We start from the raw sequence: 19,166 nt of genomic DNA, 5'->3' as shown, positions 1-19,166 counted from the left end.
TTTTCCACAGGAATGAAGGAACAGAGCCCCATTGTTTCAGGGGCAGATGAAAGGTGACCACCACAGTGCAAGGCCAGCCAGAGCTGGCTGTCTTTTTCTAAGACATACTCTTGCATACAGGAAATTGTTAGGGAGAATACCAGCTTTGGCAATGGGCATCAGAACACAGACAGTTCTTTTCTATAGCAAGGAAAGCACAGAACCCCTTTGCTCCAGGAGCTGATGAGAAGCAGCCCTTGGCATTCCAACATCAGCCAGACCTGTCAGGTGGCCCCTGGCAAGCCAAGCCAGCCAGACCTGTTCCATGTTCCCTCGCTTCCATGGGGTCCCTTGCTTCCAGGTAGCCCTGAGGCGTCACAATGCCCCCTTGGTGACACCAGGCCCTGAAGGGTCGGAATGGTCTCCATGGTTCCATCGGGCCCCACAGAGTCATAATGGTCTCTGGGTCCATGAAGCCCCACGGTGTCACCATGGCCCCTTGGTTCCATGGGCTCCAGTGGTGCCACAATGATCCCCTTGGTTCCATGAGGTGCTCACAGTGTCACAGTGATCTCCATGGGAAGGAAAGAACCGAGCCCCAGTGTGGCAGGGGCAGCCACCAGAGGACAAAGCCAGCCAGACTTGATGGTACTGGCAGATTTTGCCTGGAAGCAACCCTTGGATGTAGGGAATTTTAGAGGTGGAATCCCAATTTCAGACATGGATACCCAAAGTAGAAGGATGGTTCTTTTCCACAGGAAGAAAAGCACGGAACACCGCTGTTTCAGGGACAGATGAAAGGCTTCCACTAGAGGCCTAAGCCAGCCAGACTTCTCTGTCCTGGTAGCTTTTGTCTGAAAGCAACCCTTGGATATAGGGAATTTGGGAAGTGGAACCCCAATTTCAGTCATTTCTGTGTAGATAAGAAGGACAATTCTTTTCCATAGGAAGGAAAGCACAGAGCCCCAGTGTTTCAAAGGCAGAAGTGAAGAGAGGTGGCTCTTGAGAGGCCAAGCCAGCCAGACCTGTTTGTCCTGGCAGCTTTTGTCATGGAGAGATCCTTGGATATATGGAATTTGGGAGAAGGAATCTCAGTTTTGACCATGAACACCTTGAGAAGAAGGACAGTTCTTTTTCATCAGAAGGAAACCACTGACCTGCGGTGGTGTGTTTTTCTTTAATGTGATATTTGTTCAATATCTGTTCACCCCCCCGATCCCTAATCTCCTCCTCTCCCCAGTTGTCAATCTTCCCTAGCTCTCCCCTAACCCCCTCATCTCCAAGTTGTCAATCCTCCCTTTCCCTGCCCCTTTCCCTGGAACCTTCCCTGTCATTCATCCTAGCCCCCTCCTCTGCTTCCAGAGCATTCCCTGTCTATTTAGTGAGGCTCAACACCCTATTGATTACTTTGTGCTATTCCACTCCCTTGCTTCCCCCAATAGGTTTGTCATATGTTAGTCCTGCCCTAAACTCCTCCCCTGCTGTTCCCTCATTGGTTGCTGTTCCTACACCCGTCTCCCTGAATTCTTGTATAAAAGCTCTGCTCCCGCTCCCGAGGGGGTCTTGGGGCTCACTGAATAAAACCATCCTGTTCACCCCCAAGTCCTGTGTCGCCTCCGTCTGTTCCCGCACCACCGACTGGGACTGCAGAGCTTCGCAGGGGGAGCGGCCGCCCGTTCTCTTCCCTCTCACAGCCCAGCACGGCACCGCTCGGGGTGCTGCGGCGAGGGGAGTGCCTGCTGCGCCACGACAAATGGTAGTAGAGGATGGTTCCCTCCTTCGTCTTTTAGAAAAAACGGGCAAATTCGTGGGGGTGCCCGCCTCACAGAAGAAGAAGGAGGGAAGAGGGACATCTGCGGCTGTGGAAGCTCTGCCGGATGCTAAGAGGAGCTGAGCGCCGAGCAATAAGATTGAAGCTCCGGGACCTCTTCGTCCTCGCCACTGCGCTCTCTACCCGCCCTGGAGCAGCCGCACTGTGGGGGCCGCCGGGCTGCAGAAGCTTTAAGTGGGTGGACTTACCCGAGGACAAAGAGTGCGGTTTGGCAGTGGCTCACGAGTTGAGCCTGAAGAAAGGCATCTGCAGCGAGACCACCGGAGGCAGATAGTGGCCGAAACCAAGGCTTCGGGGACGAGCTTTGGTTTAACGGGAACACCTAAGCCTCCGGAAGGGCCAAACCGGGAAGGAACATCCCCAGTTTTAGCGTGACTTTTCCATCGAGTCGAGGAGAAGATTCAAGCCATCTCCGCCCGGGCCCGGAGGGTAAGGTGAGCTAGACGGGGTGGGGGCCGCCCCGATGGACGGCTGGGTTTGCCGCTTTTCTTTTTGCGTTTTAACCCCCGCCTGCACCCAGACTGGGGCTGTATCCCTGCATGTCCCTGGCAGGCGGGTGGGTTTTCCTTTTCTGGGGGGGGGTTAGCACTGAGTGCTATTCTTCACCCAGTCTTTTGTGGCAACCCATATTAGATTTCTTTTTCTTCTCCTCAAAAATATTGTCTTCTCTATCCTCCCCTCCCCATTCTGGGCTGGACGGAGGGGTTAGAGAAGACAAAAGTGGGACAAACATTTAAAGGCGACACGTTAACTATGGGAGGGTTGTTAAAAGAGACCCTTTACACCCACGCATTGCGCCATCATCCAGCTGCGTCGGGCCCCCCTCCTGTACATTTCCCCTGTTGGCTTCTGTGAAGCTCCCTATGCCCCATCCCCTTGGACTTTCCTAAACCTTTCCCTATCCTCCCTTGGGGATTGCTGTGGCCGAGCCGCCCCAAGTGCCCTGCTGGACGCTGCTCAGGCCAAGTGCAGTGTGCCCGGCACCCCCTCCCAAGATGGCGCTGGCCACGCCGCTCGGGACCCATTTCCCGCCTTGACCCTTCTTTTCCGCCCCTGGTTTCCCGCCAGTCCCATCTCTCCCTCAATGGCCCTGCACCATCCCTGCACGAGGCTAGTCCCTACTGGGGGAAGCGGGGTTGGATATTCACCCATCCTTCTTCTGGCTCTTCCTCCGGGGGGAAGGATCGGGAGGGACCTTCTCCCAAGGAAATAGAGTCGAAACCTGGGACTGGGGATCCGTCATCTTGTTTTCCCCCTAAGATGGCGGCATCCTAGTCGCCCCCCTATCCTATTCCTTAATGTACCCTACCCAATGTTCCTTTTTATTTAACTACGAATTCCTCTTTTTGCTTTTGATTATTTTTTGAATAATCTGTTTGTTGAGTTATATTTTATAGAAAGAAAGATCATCCCATTTAATTAATACTCAAGATATTATGCCCACCTCTCAAACAAACATTCAAATTGGACAAACCACGTCACTGTCCGCTGACGTGACTCCGCTTTAGGAATTTTAAGAAGCTAAACATCACAAGCGCCGTGACAAAGCAAGTTCTAAATCAGATGAAGTCAGAAATCCTGCTGTGCTTTGTACACTTAATTTGGAGTTTCGTTTAGGACAATTTTATGTATTCCAGATCAAGTTTTTATATGCTTCATGTGTTGTAAACATAATTCACTTATCCTTTTTTGATGTCTTTCAACTTATGTCTTTTAATAATATGTAATGTTACAATTTGATTAAATATTAAGTTGTTTTGTTGTAATTATGATTAAGTTATTATTTTCTGATGTTTTTCAACTTAAATATTTTTCCCTTATTCTCCTGTTTTTGGGAGATCAGAATTTAGTTATTTGCTGGTCTGTGTTGTGTTTCCGACCATCATTTGCTATATGATTTTACTGTATTTAGTGTATTTTTACTGTATTTAGTGTATGAATTTTATATTATTTGTGTGTTATATTAATTTGCTTAAACCGCAGAATTCTCCTTCCTTTTATAAAAAGAAAGGGGGAGATACGGTGGTGTGTTTTTCTTTAATGTGATATTTGTTCAATATCTGTTCACCCCCCCCGATCCCTAATCTCCTCCTCTCCCCAGTTGTCAATCTTCCCTAGCTCTCCCCTAACCCCCTCATCTCCAAGTTGTCAATCCTCCCTTTCCCTGCCCCTTTCCCTGGAACCTTCCCTGTCATTCATCCTAGCCCCCTCCTCTGCTTCCAGAGCATTCCCTGTCTATTTAGTGAGGCTCAACACCCTATTGATTACTTTGTGCTATTCCACTCCCTTGCTTCTCCCAATAGGTTTGTCATATGTTAGTCCTGCCCTAAACTCCTCCCCTGCTGTTCCCTCATTGGTTGCTGTTCCTACACCCGTCTCCCTGAATTCTTGTATAAAAGCTCTGCTCCCGCTCCCGAGGGGGTCTTGGGGCTCACTGAATAAAACCATCCTGTTCACCCCCAAGTCCCGTGTCGCCTTCGTCTGTCCCCGCGCCACCAATTGGGACAGCAGAGCTTCGCAGGGGGAGTGGCCGCCCGTTCTCTTCCCTCTTGCAGCCCAGCACGGCACCGCTCGGGGAATCGCGGTGAGGGGAGTGCCTGCCGCGCCACGACACTGACTTCCAGTGTTTTGAAAGCAGATGAGAGGCATCCCCAAGAGGCCAAGGGCAGCCAGATCTGTCTGTCCTGGCAGATTTCACTGGGAGCAATCGTTGGATGTACAGAGTATTGGAGGTGGAATCCCATTTCTGGCCATGGACGCCTGCTCAGGATGGATGTTTTTTTCCTATAGGAAAGAAAAGCACAAAATCCAAGTGTTCTGGAAGAAGATGAGATGTGGCCACCCTTAGGCCAAGCCAGCCAGACCTCTCTCTCCTGACAACTTTCATCTAGGGACTATCCTTGGACATAGGGCATTTTGGAGGTGGAATCTCAGTTTTGGCCGTGGACATCTAGACAGGAAGAAGAGTTCTTTTCATTAGGAAGGAAAGCACAGAGTCCCAGTGTTTCAGAGGCACATGAGTGCCAGCCCTCAGGAAGCCAAGGCCAGCCAGATTTGTGATTCCTGGCATCATTTTTCTGGGATCTATTCTTGGATATAGGGAATTCTGGAGGCAGATGCCCAATTTTGGCCGTGGGTACCTGGTTGAGATGGATGTTTTTTTCCCCATAATAAAGAAAAGCACATGGTCCCAGTGTTTGAAAGGCAGATGAGAGGTGGCCCCCCGGTGGCCAAGGCAGCCAGATCTGTCTCTCCTGGCAGAATTCATCTATAAACAATCCTTGCAATATAAGGAACTTTGGAAGAGGAATTCCAGTTTTGGCTATAGGCCCCTGGAGGAGAAGAATAGTTCTCTCCCATAGGAAGGAAAGCCCAGAGCCCCAATGTCACTATGGGACATGAGAAAACATGATGGTCACCTTTGCGTTTGTGACGGTAAAAGAAATATAATTTATTTCTGACTCCAACATTTATTGTTTTCCAAAGGTGACAGTGGATTGGAGGGTGAAAGGACCACCTATCCAACAACACTGGACAAACTACCGTCCATCAAATTTCTCCTCCTCTATGAAGAAATGCAAAACAATAAATTATTTACAGAAAGTTGCGGGAGAAAATTTGCTACAAGAATGTAAACTCAGAAGGTTTTAGAAAATCTTAAACAATCAGGCCAACACCCCAGTGTTTCAGGGGCAGATGAGAAGCAGCCCTCGACATGCCAAGGTCAGCCAGACCTCTCAGGTGCTCCCCAGGAGGCCCAGCCAGCCAGACGTGTCCCATGTTTCCTTGGTTCTGTGGGACCCCTGGTGTCACAATGGTCTCCTTGGTTCCATCAGGCCCTGGAGTGTCACAATGTTCCCCTTGCTTCTGCAGTGTCACAATGGCCACAGTGATTCCATGAGGCCTTGCAATGTCACAATGGCTTCATGGTTCCACAGAGCCCTGATGTGCCACAATGACCCCTCTGCTCCGTGTGCCCTCGCTGTGTCACAAGGGCTCCTCTGTGACACTGCGGCTGCACGAGGGCACCATGGACCCTTGGTTCCTTGGGGTCTCTGAGTTCACAATGGTCTCCTTGATTCCATGAGGCAGCACAGTGCCACAATGGCCCCTTGGTTCCATGAGGATCTGCAGGGTCACACAGATTTCTGACATTTGTCCTTGCTGCCCCTCACATCCCCCCTGCCCCACAAACAGCCCTGAGCCACCCGTGAGGGACAGGCCCTGCTGTGCCAGGCTGGGCTCAGGGCTTGGCCTTTCTGCTTCCCCCAGCCAGCCCAGGCCTTGCTCAGCATTGCAGTTCCCTGCTCTGAGCCTTGGGCTCCCTGCAATCCTGGCCTCAAGGATCTGCTCTCACCAGTCCCTGGTAGCCTTTGGCAGTCCCAGCCCTCAGTGATGCTCCAAGCAACTTGGAGTTTTGCTTCTGACTCCTTGAGCAGCTCCTTCAGCCTTCTCTCAATGCCTGAGGGTTCTGGACTAAGCCCCAAATCCACCGTAGGGATCATTAAAATACAGAAAGCCCTCAGGTGCTCTTTGTCTTCCTTCAATGGTCTGCAAATCTCCAGGGCTTGTGCAGCTGATTGGAGTCAGTTTGCAGTTCTTGTAAGGAGGAAGATTTCCAAGTGCACCTCCTGATTTTTTTTCTTTTATAAAAGCAATATTGTTTTGTTTTCAAGTTCAGAGAAGAGCTGATAGAAGCATTCCCCAGGTGATCTTGATGCTCAGTGTCTCCTGAGGAGGTCTGGGCATGTAGAAAAATGAGCCCCCTGAGGGCTGACCCTGTTTGGACAAGCTGCTCCTCACCCCCGGCCTCACCATGTCTGACATCGCCCACCTGGCACTGACATCCCTGTGCCCTGCAGCAGAACCTTGTCCCGGAGCTCTGCAGCTCCATGTCCCAGCCCATTGCACCGTGTCCCACCTGCTCTCCTCAGGGCTCTGCCTGCACACAGGCCCAGGAGAAGTTTTCCTCTTGGGAAAGAAAGACTGGAAAAGCCTGAGCAGGTTTCCTAAACAACAAACCCCACTCAGGAACCACCTGCTCAGTACAGGCTGCCTGGATTGGTGTCACCTTTCTACAAGGGACAGTGTGACCAGAAATGATCTCTGGAAGCAGAATTCTCTGAGTCTCCCAGTTGAACTCTCTGTCCCTGTCCTTTCCCTGGATCTCTGTTGCAGATGGAAGCTGCTGTTGCCAGCCTCACCTTTTACCTCTCTTTGGAATGCAAACAGATGTTCCCAGCTGTGTTAAGCAGGATTTGCTCAATGTTTCTATCAATCTTTTGTGTTCCCCATGGAATGATGGGGCCATTTTGGCACTGAGTGGGTGACGTGGAAGCAAGGAGTCAGTTGTGACCCTGGGGTCCCATAGAACCAAGGGGCCATGGTGGCACAGCAGGGCCACGTGGATCCAGTGGTCCATTGTGACACTGTGGATCCTAGGAGACCATGGAGACACCCCCAGAACCTCATGGAACCAAGGAGTCCATGGTGACCCAGCGGGGCTGCATGGAGCCAATGGTCCATGGTGACACTGCCCATCCAAGGAGGCCATTTGGACACTGCAGAAGCTCATGGAGCAAGGTGGCCATTGTGACACTGAAGAACTTCATGACACCAAATATCCATGGGGACACAGCAAGGCACCATGGAACCCAGGAACCACTGTTGGCAGTGTGGAAACTTCTGGAACCAGGGGTTGTTGTGGCACTGCAGCACCAACACAGCTGCTGCACCTTGTCCCCTGCCCTACACAGCTCCTTGGCAGGCACGGCAGGAATAGCACCCTGGGAGCCTCAGGAATGCCCCTCTGGGATCCATGGCACATGCTCTCAGGGGCTGGAATTCCAATTCCCAGCCAGGAAAAGATGTTCCTGCCCTTGAAGGCAAAGCTCTTAAGAAGGGACCAAAAGCAAAATTGGAGCAAGATCCTACAGTGACATTTCACTGCCAGCCTTCATAACTTCACCCGTAGTCATTGTAGCTCGTGGATTGGGAATTAAATCAGGGCAGGGCCATTGGTTGGAGCTGCCCTCGTCAAAGGAGGCACTGAGAGAGAAACAGAGCAGGCAAAGGAAGGCAGGACGGAAAGGAGGTGTTTTGGTTTGGAATGACAGGTGTCTCCTAAGGAGGGCAGGAGCCTCCCCTGAAATGAAAAAATGTAGACTCTTTCTTTCTGAATTGTTATAAATTTGAAATTAAGGGGGCCTGTCAGGTAAAAATATGGGAGCAGGAATAACAGCTTTTTATTAGCGAAAAAAACAAAAAGATAAAATAAAGAATGCAGTAAACTAAAACAACACTGATAGAGTCAGAATACAACCTGACACCCTGTCCAACACAGTCCAATTGGAATTGTGGGTGCAGTCCTCCAGGAGTGTCAGGTGTGGTTCTGTTGGAGAAGTGATCCTGTAGGAAAGGGAGTCTTCTTCTGAAGAGGAAGAGGCAGCTGTTCCTCTGAGAAATCCAGCACAGAAAAATCTGTGTTGGTGGGCCAGAATCTCAAGTCTGGATGCAGGTAGGAATGCTTGGCTCCTCCCTCTGGGCGGAGCATCTCACAATGGGATGTTATAGTTCTTATCAGTCATGCAGTGACATTCAATAGCCCATTATCAGCAGATGTCTCCCCTGAGGGAGGATTGATTGTGGAAGAGATAAGGAAAAACTGCCCACTTAACACAGGACAACTCTCATACAGATGGCAAATAGAACACATCTTTCTTTTCAGTCAGGGGCAGGAGGACACAAACAAAATCAGCTGAGAAGGCAGCACTCTGAAAAGCAAACCAGAACTGACAGAAAAGGAATGGGACTAAAATCAATAATTCTGATAGTTTTACTTATTTTCAAAATAAATCATACCCACTCAGCCCCACACAATCCTGACCCCACAACCTCAAATTTGGATCTCACTTCTCCCGATCTACTTCCAACCCCATCTCATCCTGGAGGCTGAGGAATTGAGCAATTTTGGCATGGGGCTGAGGTGGGAACCAGCCATTTTGAGGTAGGATTGAGTCACTTTGAGGTGACAGACCAATCCACCTTGGGTTTTGGAGTGCAAAGATATGGAGAACACTACCAGATAACCCCCAAGAACCCACAAATCCTCCAGAATATGTTCCCAGACAGTAAATTCCACCTCAAATACCTCTAAAATGGTGGGACTTTTGACATCTCTGATCAATACTCTTTATAGTCATTTTCCAGGTGTTTTTAATTGATAAAGACAAATCAGAAGTAAATTAGGGCCAAACCAAAACCAGAGACCCCTTGAGCATCGCCTGGACACTGGATAAAACAAACTCAGCAGAAATCAAAGTTAACCCTACATAAAATGCCTTGAGGAAGATTTGCTCTTCCCACAAGTCATTTCTGATGGAAACACAAATAAATCCCAAACATTAATAAACCAACAACAGAAGCAATTCTCTAGCAATTCCAAATTTCATCAGTTCAAGCACAGCTCCAGCTCAGATGCTGGGAGGTTCCAAAAAAAAAACAAACACGGAAATTTGGCCCAATACAGATTATTAAAAGGAAGGGAAAGGTCTGTGTAACTATCACAAAGGTGACAGGGACCAAGAAAATAATGATTCTTCCCCCAAAGCCCATGAATTCAGGAGTTATTTGGGAATTTAGCTACTTGAGCTGGGCTTCCTGTAGGATTTAAGTAGCCTTGTGTTCCTCACCTGGTGGTGAATGATCCTTGTCAGTCTTGCTGGTATCATTTGGTCCCTTTCCTCCAGTGATTTTAACAGACTTTTCAAAGAAGAAAAACAAAATATTTTCTTTAAACTGGCCACCCACAAGAGCCATTTTTCTCATAAGTTCTCCCTAAAGTCACTCAGAGGAAGCTGCATCCAGGTTTCCAAGAGTTCCTCCAGAAAGAGCCACAAGCTCCTCAGAGGAGAGAACCATGCTGTTGTCAAACGCACCTGGGGTCAGACAACAGTGCCCTGAACTCACTGTGCCAAAATACTGTTGCAATCTGGATAATGAAATTGTTAGAGAGATGCCTCTGCCCCAATTAAGGTGCTAACAAGACCAAATCCAAAGTGGATTTTATTGAACAGTAAATGTGAGGTAGACAGAGATGGAAAGAAAAAGAGAAGAGAGCAAGGGAGTGACAGGGACAGAGATCTCCCCTGGGGCGGGGCAAGTGTGACATTGTCCCCTGTGTGCTTGGCCTTCCCAGGGTGGGGGTTTTACACCTGAGCCAGTTTGGGTAAGGGGGGTGGTGTTCACCCCCCACCCCGAGCAGGGATTGCCTCACTGTTTTAGGTTACAGTGTCAGATGTAACCAAAAGTGTTTTCAGTCTCCATCTCCATAAACTCTTATCAACAGGTGGGGCAGTGTTCTTTATCTCTTCCATGGCTCAGCCCTGATAACGCCCTCCAGGGGCCATCTTCTGTTAATGGGCCATTCAGTGTCACTGCAGCACTGATTAAATTACATCATCCCATTGTGGGATGCTCCACCCAGGGGGAGGAACCAAGCATTCCTGCCTGGATATAATCTCACCATTTGCAACACCAGGACCACCTTGCCTACTGCATTCCCAGAACACAAGAGCTCCATAAGCACCACTGGACCTTCAGAGGAAGACCAGACCCTTTTACAGGATCACAGCTTTGACAGAATCACGTTTATCACTCCAGCTGCACTGCAGCCACCATTTCATCAGACTGCTACCACCACTCTTATTATTGGGGTGTCAGGTTATATCCTGACTTTGTCAGATTAAGCCAGTGTTTCTGTATCATTGCCTTGATCTTAATTTTCTTATTCAATTGTCATTCTGTCTTAGACTCTCCCCCTGGTTTGCCTTCAAACCAGTACAAACCTCACTGTGCTTATCCCTTGTTTTCTTCCCAAAACAGATTTTCCCATCCCCAACCCTTTGCCAGATGGAGAAGGCTATGAGGAAGAGGAAGATGCCCTGGGACACCGAGGCAGGTGAGAAGGAAGTCAGTGCCCCTTTGCCCCTCTCTCCTGCTTCATCTCCCAGCCTGGCCCCCAGCTGCAGGACAGCCCCGCTGCCGGTGCCCTCCTGCCGGGGACGCACTGTGGGGATCTCCTTGCCCTTCCCTCTGGCACTGAGGTAAATCCTGTCCTCTCCTTGTCTTTCTTACCCCAGACAAGAAGCTGAGGTTGGAGACCAGAGAGGACAAATCCCCACGGCAGAACCTGGTGGAAGAGGCTGTTTTGAGCGGCTCCACAGCACAGGAATCCAACAGGGAGGAAAAGCCCCAGCGACACCACAGGAGGAGGGTCTGCAAACCCAGCCCAGGATGCTCTGAGGAGGAAAGACCCACTCTGGGCCAGGAAGGTGGGCAGAGCTTCAGCCAGAGCTCGGAGCTGGTGGTCCCTGAGAAGCTTCATGATGGGGAGAAGCCCTGCAAGTGCTTGGAGTGTGGGAAGAGCTTCAGGAAGAGCAACAACCTGATCCGCCACCACATGATCCACACAGGGGAATGGGCCTACGAGTGTGGGGAGTGTGGGAAGGGCTTCGGTTGGAACTCAGAACTCATCATCCACCAACGCATCCACACTGGGGAAAGGCCCTATGAGTGTCCTGAGTGTCAGAAGAGGTTTCACACCAGCTCTGATCTCCTCAAACACCAGTGCATTCACACAGATGAGAGGCCCTTCCGCTGCCCCGACTGCGGGAAGGTCTTCAAGCACAACTCCACCCTTGTCAAGCACCGGCGCATCCACACCGGGGAGAGGCCCTACAAGTGTCCCCAGTGTGGGAAGAGCTTCACCCAGAGCTCTGACTTGACCAAACACCAACGGAGGCATCGGTAAGGGCAACCCTGCCAGTACCCCAACTGCAGGAAAAGCTTTGTGCTCTGCTCCAGCTCCATCCCCCACTGCAGGACCCACACTGGGCACAGGTCTGGTGACCCACATTCCCTGTGATCAATGTTGGGAACAAACCTGGCTGCTTCTCCTTTTGATTTGGCCCTAATTTTCCTCTGATTAATCTTTATTCTTTAAACACAGACAAAGCAGGGTTAAATTAAAGAAATTGATCAAAAATATCGGAAGTCGCACCATTTCACAGGAGTCTGAGGGGGAATTTAGGATTTGGGGACGCACTCTGTGTGGAGTGCCCCTGTTGCTAAGAGGCAGGAGTTTGATATCACCCTTCTTGTGTTGCCAGTAATTCCTCCCTTGACCCAAACCCTAACTCCACCCCTGGGATACCCTATACAAACCCCACAGCCCTGCCTTTACCCTGTCTTTTGGGGGGTAAGAAATGGATTCTGGAACCAAGACCCGTCTCATTTGATCCTGCCACCGGCAGCTGCACCCTCCCTGAACAGTCTGAACTCAACTTCTGGAGGATTTGTGGGTTCTGGGTTGATTTTGGGCAGTGTTCTCCATCTCTTTGAATTTCAAAAGCCAAGAGGGATGGTTCTGTCACCACAAAACCACTCAATCCCACTGAAAACAACTGAATTTTAACCTTTAAAGGCACAGTCCTGTGGAGTTGCGTTATTTGTATGTTTTATTATCCCTGTATTATGTATTGGTTTATTCCTTTGTACCCCCGTGTGCAACTTGGTTTATCCCCAGTTTTCCCGCCTTGTCCTCCCTTCCCGCCTTTCCAGTATCTATCCATCACCCTGAAAGAGGCATTTTACCCCCCCCCCCGGGTGCCTTGTCTATCACTCGGTGCCCCTTCCCATCCATCCAGAAGCTTCTACTCAGGGCACCAGGTGATTGGTCGAGGACCTGGGGCTCCCCCCATATCCTTCCCCCATTGGACCCCACCATATCCCCCCAACCCGGAGCCACCCCCTATCCCTATCCCCATTGGTCGTTGGATACCCCTCCCTTACAGTTTATAAGCCAGTGCAAGCACCTTGTGCTTGTTCCTGTTGGCTGGCACCGTTCTAGGATATTTGGCCCCGTTGGGCTACAATAAACTCGGACTTAGCCCTCAGTAGGATCCGCTCTTCATTTACCACCGCGAGGCTTGCTAGCGCTGCCCGGAACCCACAAAGGCACTCTCCAAACCCCAGCTGGGAGCGGCGGAGGGTGCCTCCATCGCCCGCCCTCGCCCCAGGACGAGAGCTAGCCGGGGCTGAGCACAGGGATCTGGGGCGGGAGTGCGACACTCCAGGAGCTGCAGCCGTATTGTCCTGCAGCCAGAGGTTCCTGTGCCAAGGGCTGGCAGTGATTCTGCCCCAGGCACTTCTCGGCCCCTTCCCAGCCCTGACTGATTGAAGCTCTCTGTGCCTCTGTGCTGTGCCCGCGCTAGCTGCAGGCAGTGCCCCAGCCCTGCTGGGCAGGGAGAAGAGCTGCTCAGCAAGAGAAATGTGCTTTTGAAGCTCTGCTTGGTTACCAGGATCACCCTCTGTGCCAGGAGCCCGGCCCAGCTCAGCAGCACAGACACAGCACAAGGACTTTAATGAGCCTCTGGGGCTTTGTGCTCAGGCCCTGAACATCAGGCCCTGAGAGGGAGCTGCAGAAACCTCTCCAGAACTCCAAGTCAGAATCCAACCCCAAAGTTTCTTGGACTTTTAACGGGTCCCACTGAGGGACACGACTGAGAAAGTGTCCCCAGGCCCCAGGCAGAGCAGAGGACTGGAGGCACTGATGCCAGGTGGGGACAAAGAGAAGCCAAGTCTTGGTGCCCTGGGGCACAGCAGGGTCTGTGCCACCAAGGGCTGTGAGGAGACACCTTGTCCTGAGGCCCTGGGACCTCCTGGCACAGCCCCAGCCAGGCTGGGCACTGTCAGCCCCTGGTCCTGCCCTCAGCATCCCCCCCTAGCCCACATCCCAGTGGCCTCAAGGATCTGCTGGAAGGAGTCCCTGGGGAGCCTTGGTCAGGAATGGCCCTGGGGGCTCCTTCTTGCTCCCAGGGACTGCAGGTTTTTGAAAGGACTTTGGCTTTTGCTTTGGCCTTGGAGTCTCTGAGAGGCTTGTGCAATTATGGCCTCCAATTATCTGTTGTAATTAGTCATTGGAGAGGCTTTGTCAGTAACAACACTCAGTGGGGCCCATTAATGCTTCAAGGTACTTCAGTTCTTTTAAGGTCCTTGTTGTTTCCCTTTTGATCCAGACTCTGTGAGAGGTTTGTGCAATCAGGGCCTCAATTATCTGCTTTAAGGGGTCCCTTGAGAGTTTTGTACAGGCACTCAGTAGGGCTCATTAATACTCAGAGATACTCAACTTTTGTAAGGTACTTTGGATTTCCCTTTCCACACTGATAGGTTTTTGTGCCATTTTGAGTCTCTGACAGGTTTTTGTGTCATCCTGGCCTCCAGTTCTCTCTTCCAAGGAGTCCATGAGGAGCCTGTGTTCAGGATGGACCTCAGTGTGTCCCATTAATGTTTTGTGACACTTTGGGGGTTTCCTCTGACTCTAACTCCTGGAAAGGTTTGTGAAATCTCCTCTCAGGCCCCGAGGTTCCAGGTCTCAGCTCCAAATCCACCGCAGGGTTTATTAGGATCAAGCAAGTCCTGACAAACCATGGTTCTGCCTTGATTTCCCTCTTGTCCGGGGGAGTTCATCAGGAACATTCCTGTAGTGGTTTTGGTTCACCATTTTGAGATTTCTCAGCCAATGCATTAATTAGTGCGGTGGGTTCAGTGTTGGCTAATTACCAGTGCACTCACTGGAATATAATTACTCATTTCCTGCTCTGAGATAGGATTAGGAGAAAGGCAAAGTAGGGTCAAAATATTAAAAAGGTATAAATAAAATTGTATTAACAATAACTAAAGAAAGAATAATAAGAATCAGAACAAAACTTTCAAAACACTTTCCCTCTTCATACAACCTGACAATGTAAAGAGACAAAACCTAAAATTTTAATTGACTTTACCACCTCTAGAATAGTCTTTCTTTAGTTCACTTAGCAAGAGAAGCTCCTCTTGTTAATGTTATGGAGACTTCTCCACAAAAAAAACAGTTATCTCGTGGCTTTTAATTTCTATGAATAGCAGCTGACTGGAAAAATCTGTAGTCATGAAGTCCCTCCCATTTTTTCACAGCTTTTCCCACAGTTGTGTTTATGGGCCATGACAAGTTATGGGGTATTAGTGTAAAGATGAGCTGTTTAAGAGCAAAGGTTCTCTTCATCTATTTCTGAAATCATCTTCATCTCTGGAAACAGAGGTCTTCCTGAGGGCACAGGGTCTCATCACTATTCTCTCTTTCTCTGTTCAAACTTCTCATGGGATCACAGTAACTGCAACATTTGCTTACTTCAGCATGGAGGCCTTTGCTGAACAAGTCATCTCCTCATACTTTTCAATGCCTTACAGGGAAAAAGAGAGTCTTATGTATCAATGACATCCTTCTCCACAGCTTTAGCAGAGGATTTCAGCCCCAAGATCAAGGCATCTCCTCATCCCTCCCATCTGGGACTCAACTTCCTCTTCCCTGCCCTCGGTGTGTTCATGTTGCTCCTCTGTGTGCCTGCCCTGTGTCCTTTTCTCTCACAGGAGGGAGGATGGCAGCACTGGCAGAGTCAATATCTCCCGGGGCTGAAGATGGTTCCGTGAGCCCGGCCGGGCTCGGTGCTTGCGGCCGGAGCTGTTTTGCCATGGAGGTTTCTGCAGCGGCTGCGCTGGGGCTGTGTCAGGCTGGGCCGCGCTGGGGCAGGGCCAGGATCTCAGCAGCCAGGCCAGAGCCCAGCAGCAGCACGGCCGGGGCCGATGGCTTCTCCTGCCCTGCCCGCCGGCTGCGGGCGAAGCCCAAGGGCGGCAGAGCCTTGGCCGAGCCGGCCCGGCCCGGGGCTGCTCCTGGGGCCCGGCGGATCCTGGCCGGGCCCGGGCTGGCAGCGGGGCAGGGCTCGGCAGGGCCAGATGTCAGCACCCGCAGCCACGGCCCGGCCTCGGCCCCGCGGCCTCCCCTGCCCTGCCCGGCAGCCGATGGCGCCTGGCGGCTCCCTGGGAAGGGGCCCGGCCCCACGGCAGGAGCCGCCCGGCCCCACGGCCGAGACGGGGCTGGGCCGGCCTCGGCACCTCTGTGGGGCCAGAAGGGAGAGAGACCCAGCCAGGCTTTCTCATCTCTAACTTGTCCATATGTAGTGGTCATGTGCCCAAGCCCCCAAAACCTCTCATTGGGAAATCTCTGGCCCTCTTCAAAGTGTTTTCTAATAAAAATATTAAGGTCATGGTCTGTGAAAATTACCAGAGGACAGGGCTAACCCATCCTGTCTGTCCTGGCTACTTTTGTCTGGGAGCAATCCTTGGATATACGGACTTTAGGAGGCCACAGTCTAATTTTGGCCATGGACCATGGACAAGAAGACCATTTCTTTTCCACAGGAATGAAGGAACAGAGCCCCATTGTTTCAGGGGCAGATGAAAGGTGACCACCACAGTGCAAGGCCAGCCAGAGCTGGCTGTTTTTTTCCTAAAACATAACCTTGCATACAGGAAATTGTTTAGGGAGAATATCAGTTTTGGCAATGGGCATCTGAACACAGACAGTTCTTTTCTATAGCAAGGAAAGCACATAGCCCCTTTGCTCCAGGAGCTGATGAAAAGCAGCCCTTGGCATTCCAACATCAGCCAGACCTGTCAGGTGGCCCCTGGCAAGCCAAGCCAGCCAGACCTGTTCCATGTTCCCTCACTTCCATGGGGTACCTTGCTTCCAGGAGACTCTGAGGTGTCACAATGCCCCCTTGGTGACACCAGGCCCTGAAGGGTCGGAATGGTCTCCATGGTTCCATCGGGCCCCACAGAGTCATAATGGTCTCTGGGTCCATGAAGCCCCACGGTGTCACCATGGCCCCTTGGTTCCATGGGCTCCAGTGGTGCCACAATGATCCCCTTGGTTCCATGAGGTGCCCACAGTGTCACAGTGATCTCCATGAGAAGGAAAGAACCGAGCCCCAGGGTGGCAGGGGCAGCCACCAGAGGCCAAAGCCAGCCAGACTTGATGGTACTGGCAGATTTTGTCTGGAGCAACCCTTGGATGTAGGGAATTTTAGAGGTGGAATCCCAATTTCAGACATGGACACCCAAAGTAGAAGGATGGTTCTTTTCCACAGGAAGAAAAGCACGGAACACCAGTGTTTCAGGGATAGATGAAAGGCTTCCACCAGAGGCCTAAGCCAGCCAGACTTCTCTGTCCTGGTAGCTTTTGTCTGAAAGCAACCCTTGGATATAGCGAATTTGGGAAGTGGAACCCCAATTTCAGCCATTTCTGCGTAGATAAGAAGGACAGTTCTTTTCCATAGGAAGGAAAGCACAGAGCCCCAATGTTTCAAAAGCAGAAGTGAAGAGAGGTGGCTCTTGAGAGGCCAAGCCAGCCAGACCTGTTTGTCCTGGCAGCTTTTGTCATGGAGAGATCCTTGGATATATGGAATTTGGGAGAAGGAATCTCAATTTTGACCATGAACACCTTGAGAAGAAGGACAGGTCTTTTTCATTGGAAGGAAACCACTGACCCCAGTGTTTTGAAAGCAGGTCAGAGGCATCCCCAAGAGGCCAAGGGCAGCCAGATCTGTCTGTCCTGGCAGATTTCACTGGGAGCAATCGTTGGATGTACAGAGTTTTGGAGGTGGAATCCCAGTTCTGGCCATGGACGCCTGCTCAGGATGGATGTTTTTTTCCTATAGGAAAGAAAAGCACAAAATCCAAGTGTTCTGGAAGAAGATGATAAGTGGCCACCCTCAGGCCAAGCCAGCCAGACCTCTCTCTCCTGACAACTTTCATCTAGGGGCTATCCTTGGACATAGGGCATTTTGGAGGTGGAATCTCAGTTTTGGCCGTGGACATCTAGACAGGAAGAAGAGTTCTTTTCATTAGGAAGGAAAGCACAGAGTCCCAGTGTTTCAGAGGCACATGAGTGCCAGCCCTCAGGAAGCCAAGGCCAGCCAGATTTGTGATTCCTGGCATCATTTTTCTGGGAGCTATCCTTGGATATAGGGAATTCTGGAGGCAGATGCCCAATTTTGGCCATGGGTACCTGGTTGAGATGGATGGTTTTTCCCCATAATAAAAAAAAGCACATGGTGCCAGTGTTTGAAAGGCAGATGAGAGGTGCCCCCTGGGTAACCAAGGCAACCAGATCTGTCTCTCCTGGCAGAATTCATCTATAAACAATCCTTGCAATATAAGGAAATTTGGAGGAGGAATTCCAGTTTTGGCTATAGGCCCCTGGAGGAGAAGAATAGTTCTCTCCCATAGGAAGGAAAGCCCAGAGCCCCAGTGTCACTATGGGACATGAGAAAACATGATGGGCACCTTTGCGTTTGTGACGGTAAAAGAAATGTAATTTATTTCTGACTCCAACATTTATTGTTTTCCAAAGGTGACAGTGGATTGGAGGGTGAAAGGACCACCTATCCAACAACACTGGACAAACTACCGTCCATCAAATTTCTCCTCCTCTATGAAGGAATGCAAAGCAATAAGTTATTTACAGAAAGTTGTGTGAGAAAATTTGCTACAAGAATGTAAACCCAGAAGGTTTTAGAAAATCTTAAACAATCAGGCCAACACCCCAGTGCTTCAGGGGCAGATGAGAAGCAGCCCTCGACATGCCAAGGTCAGCCAGACCTGTCAGGTGGTCCCCAGGAGGCCCAGCCAGCCAGACCTGTTCCATGTTCCCTTGGTTCTGTGGGACCCCACAGTGTCACAATGGTCTCCTTGGTTCCATGAGGCCCTGGAGTGTCACAATGTTCCCCTTGCTTCTGCAGTGTCACAATGGCCCCGTGCTTCCATGAGGCCTTGCAATGTCACAATGGCTTTGTGGTTCCACAAAGCCCTGATGTGCCACAGTGGCCCCTCGGCTCCGTGTGCCCTCGCTGTGTCACAATGGCTCCTCTGTGACACTGCGGCTGCACAAGGGCACCATGGACCCTTGGTTCCTTGGGGTCTCTGAGTTCACAATGGTCTCCTTGATTCCATGAGGCAGCACAGTGTCACAGTGGTCCCTTGGTTCCATGAGGATCTGCAGGGTCACGCAGATTTCTGACATTTGTCCTTGCTGCCCCTCACATCCCCCCTGCCCCACAAACAGCCCTGAGCCACCCGTGAGGGACAGGCCCTGCTGTGCCAGGCTGGGCTCAGGGCTTGGCCTTTCTGCTTCCCCCAGCCAGCCCAGGCCTTGCTCAGCATTGCAGTTCCCTGCTCTGAGCCTTGGGCTCCCTGCAATCCTGGCCTCAAGGATCTGCTCTCACCAGTCCCTGGTAGCCTTTGGCAGTCCCAGCCCTCAGTGATGCTCCAAGGGATTTGGAGTTTTGCTTCTGACTCCTTGAGCAGCTCCTACAGCCTTCTGAGGGTCCTGGACTCAGCCCCAAATCCACCGTAGGGATTATTAAAATACAGAAAGCCCTCAGGTGCTCTTTGTCTTCCTTCAATTGTCTGAAAATCTCCAGGG

At 50.8% G+C, this 19,166-nt stretch overlaps 1 protein-coding gene across 1 annotated transcript in view; it reads left to right on the top strand.

The window, feature by feature from the left end:
• Positions 1-19,166, top strand: part of LOC144246561 (uncharacterized) — a 1,050,450-nt gene that overhangs the window by 815,616 nt on the left and 215,668 nt on the right. The window contains exon 11 of the mRNA XM_077784471.1: positions 11,243-11,610. Coding sequence (XP_077640597.1) covers positions 11,243-11,610 — 368 coding nt within the window. The remainder of the gene's footprint in view (positions 1-11,242; positions 11,611-19,166) is intronic.

Source organism: Lonchura striata, chromosome 6 (assembly GCF_046129695.1).
Source record: "Lonchura striata isolate bLonStr1 chromosome 6, bLonStr1.mat, whole genome shotgun sequence".
In the NCBI taxonomy this organism is placed as follows: domain Eukaryota; kingdom Metazoa; phylum Chordata; class Aves; order Passeriformes; family Estrildidae; genus Lonchura; species Lonchura striata.
Note: the sequence above shows the minus strand (reverse complement) of the source record. Positions and strands in the feature narration are given on the sequence as shown.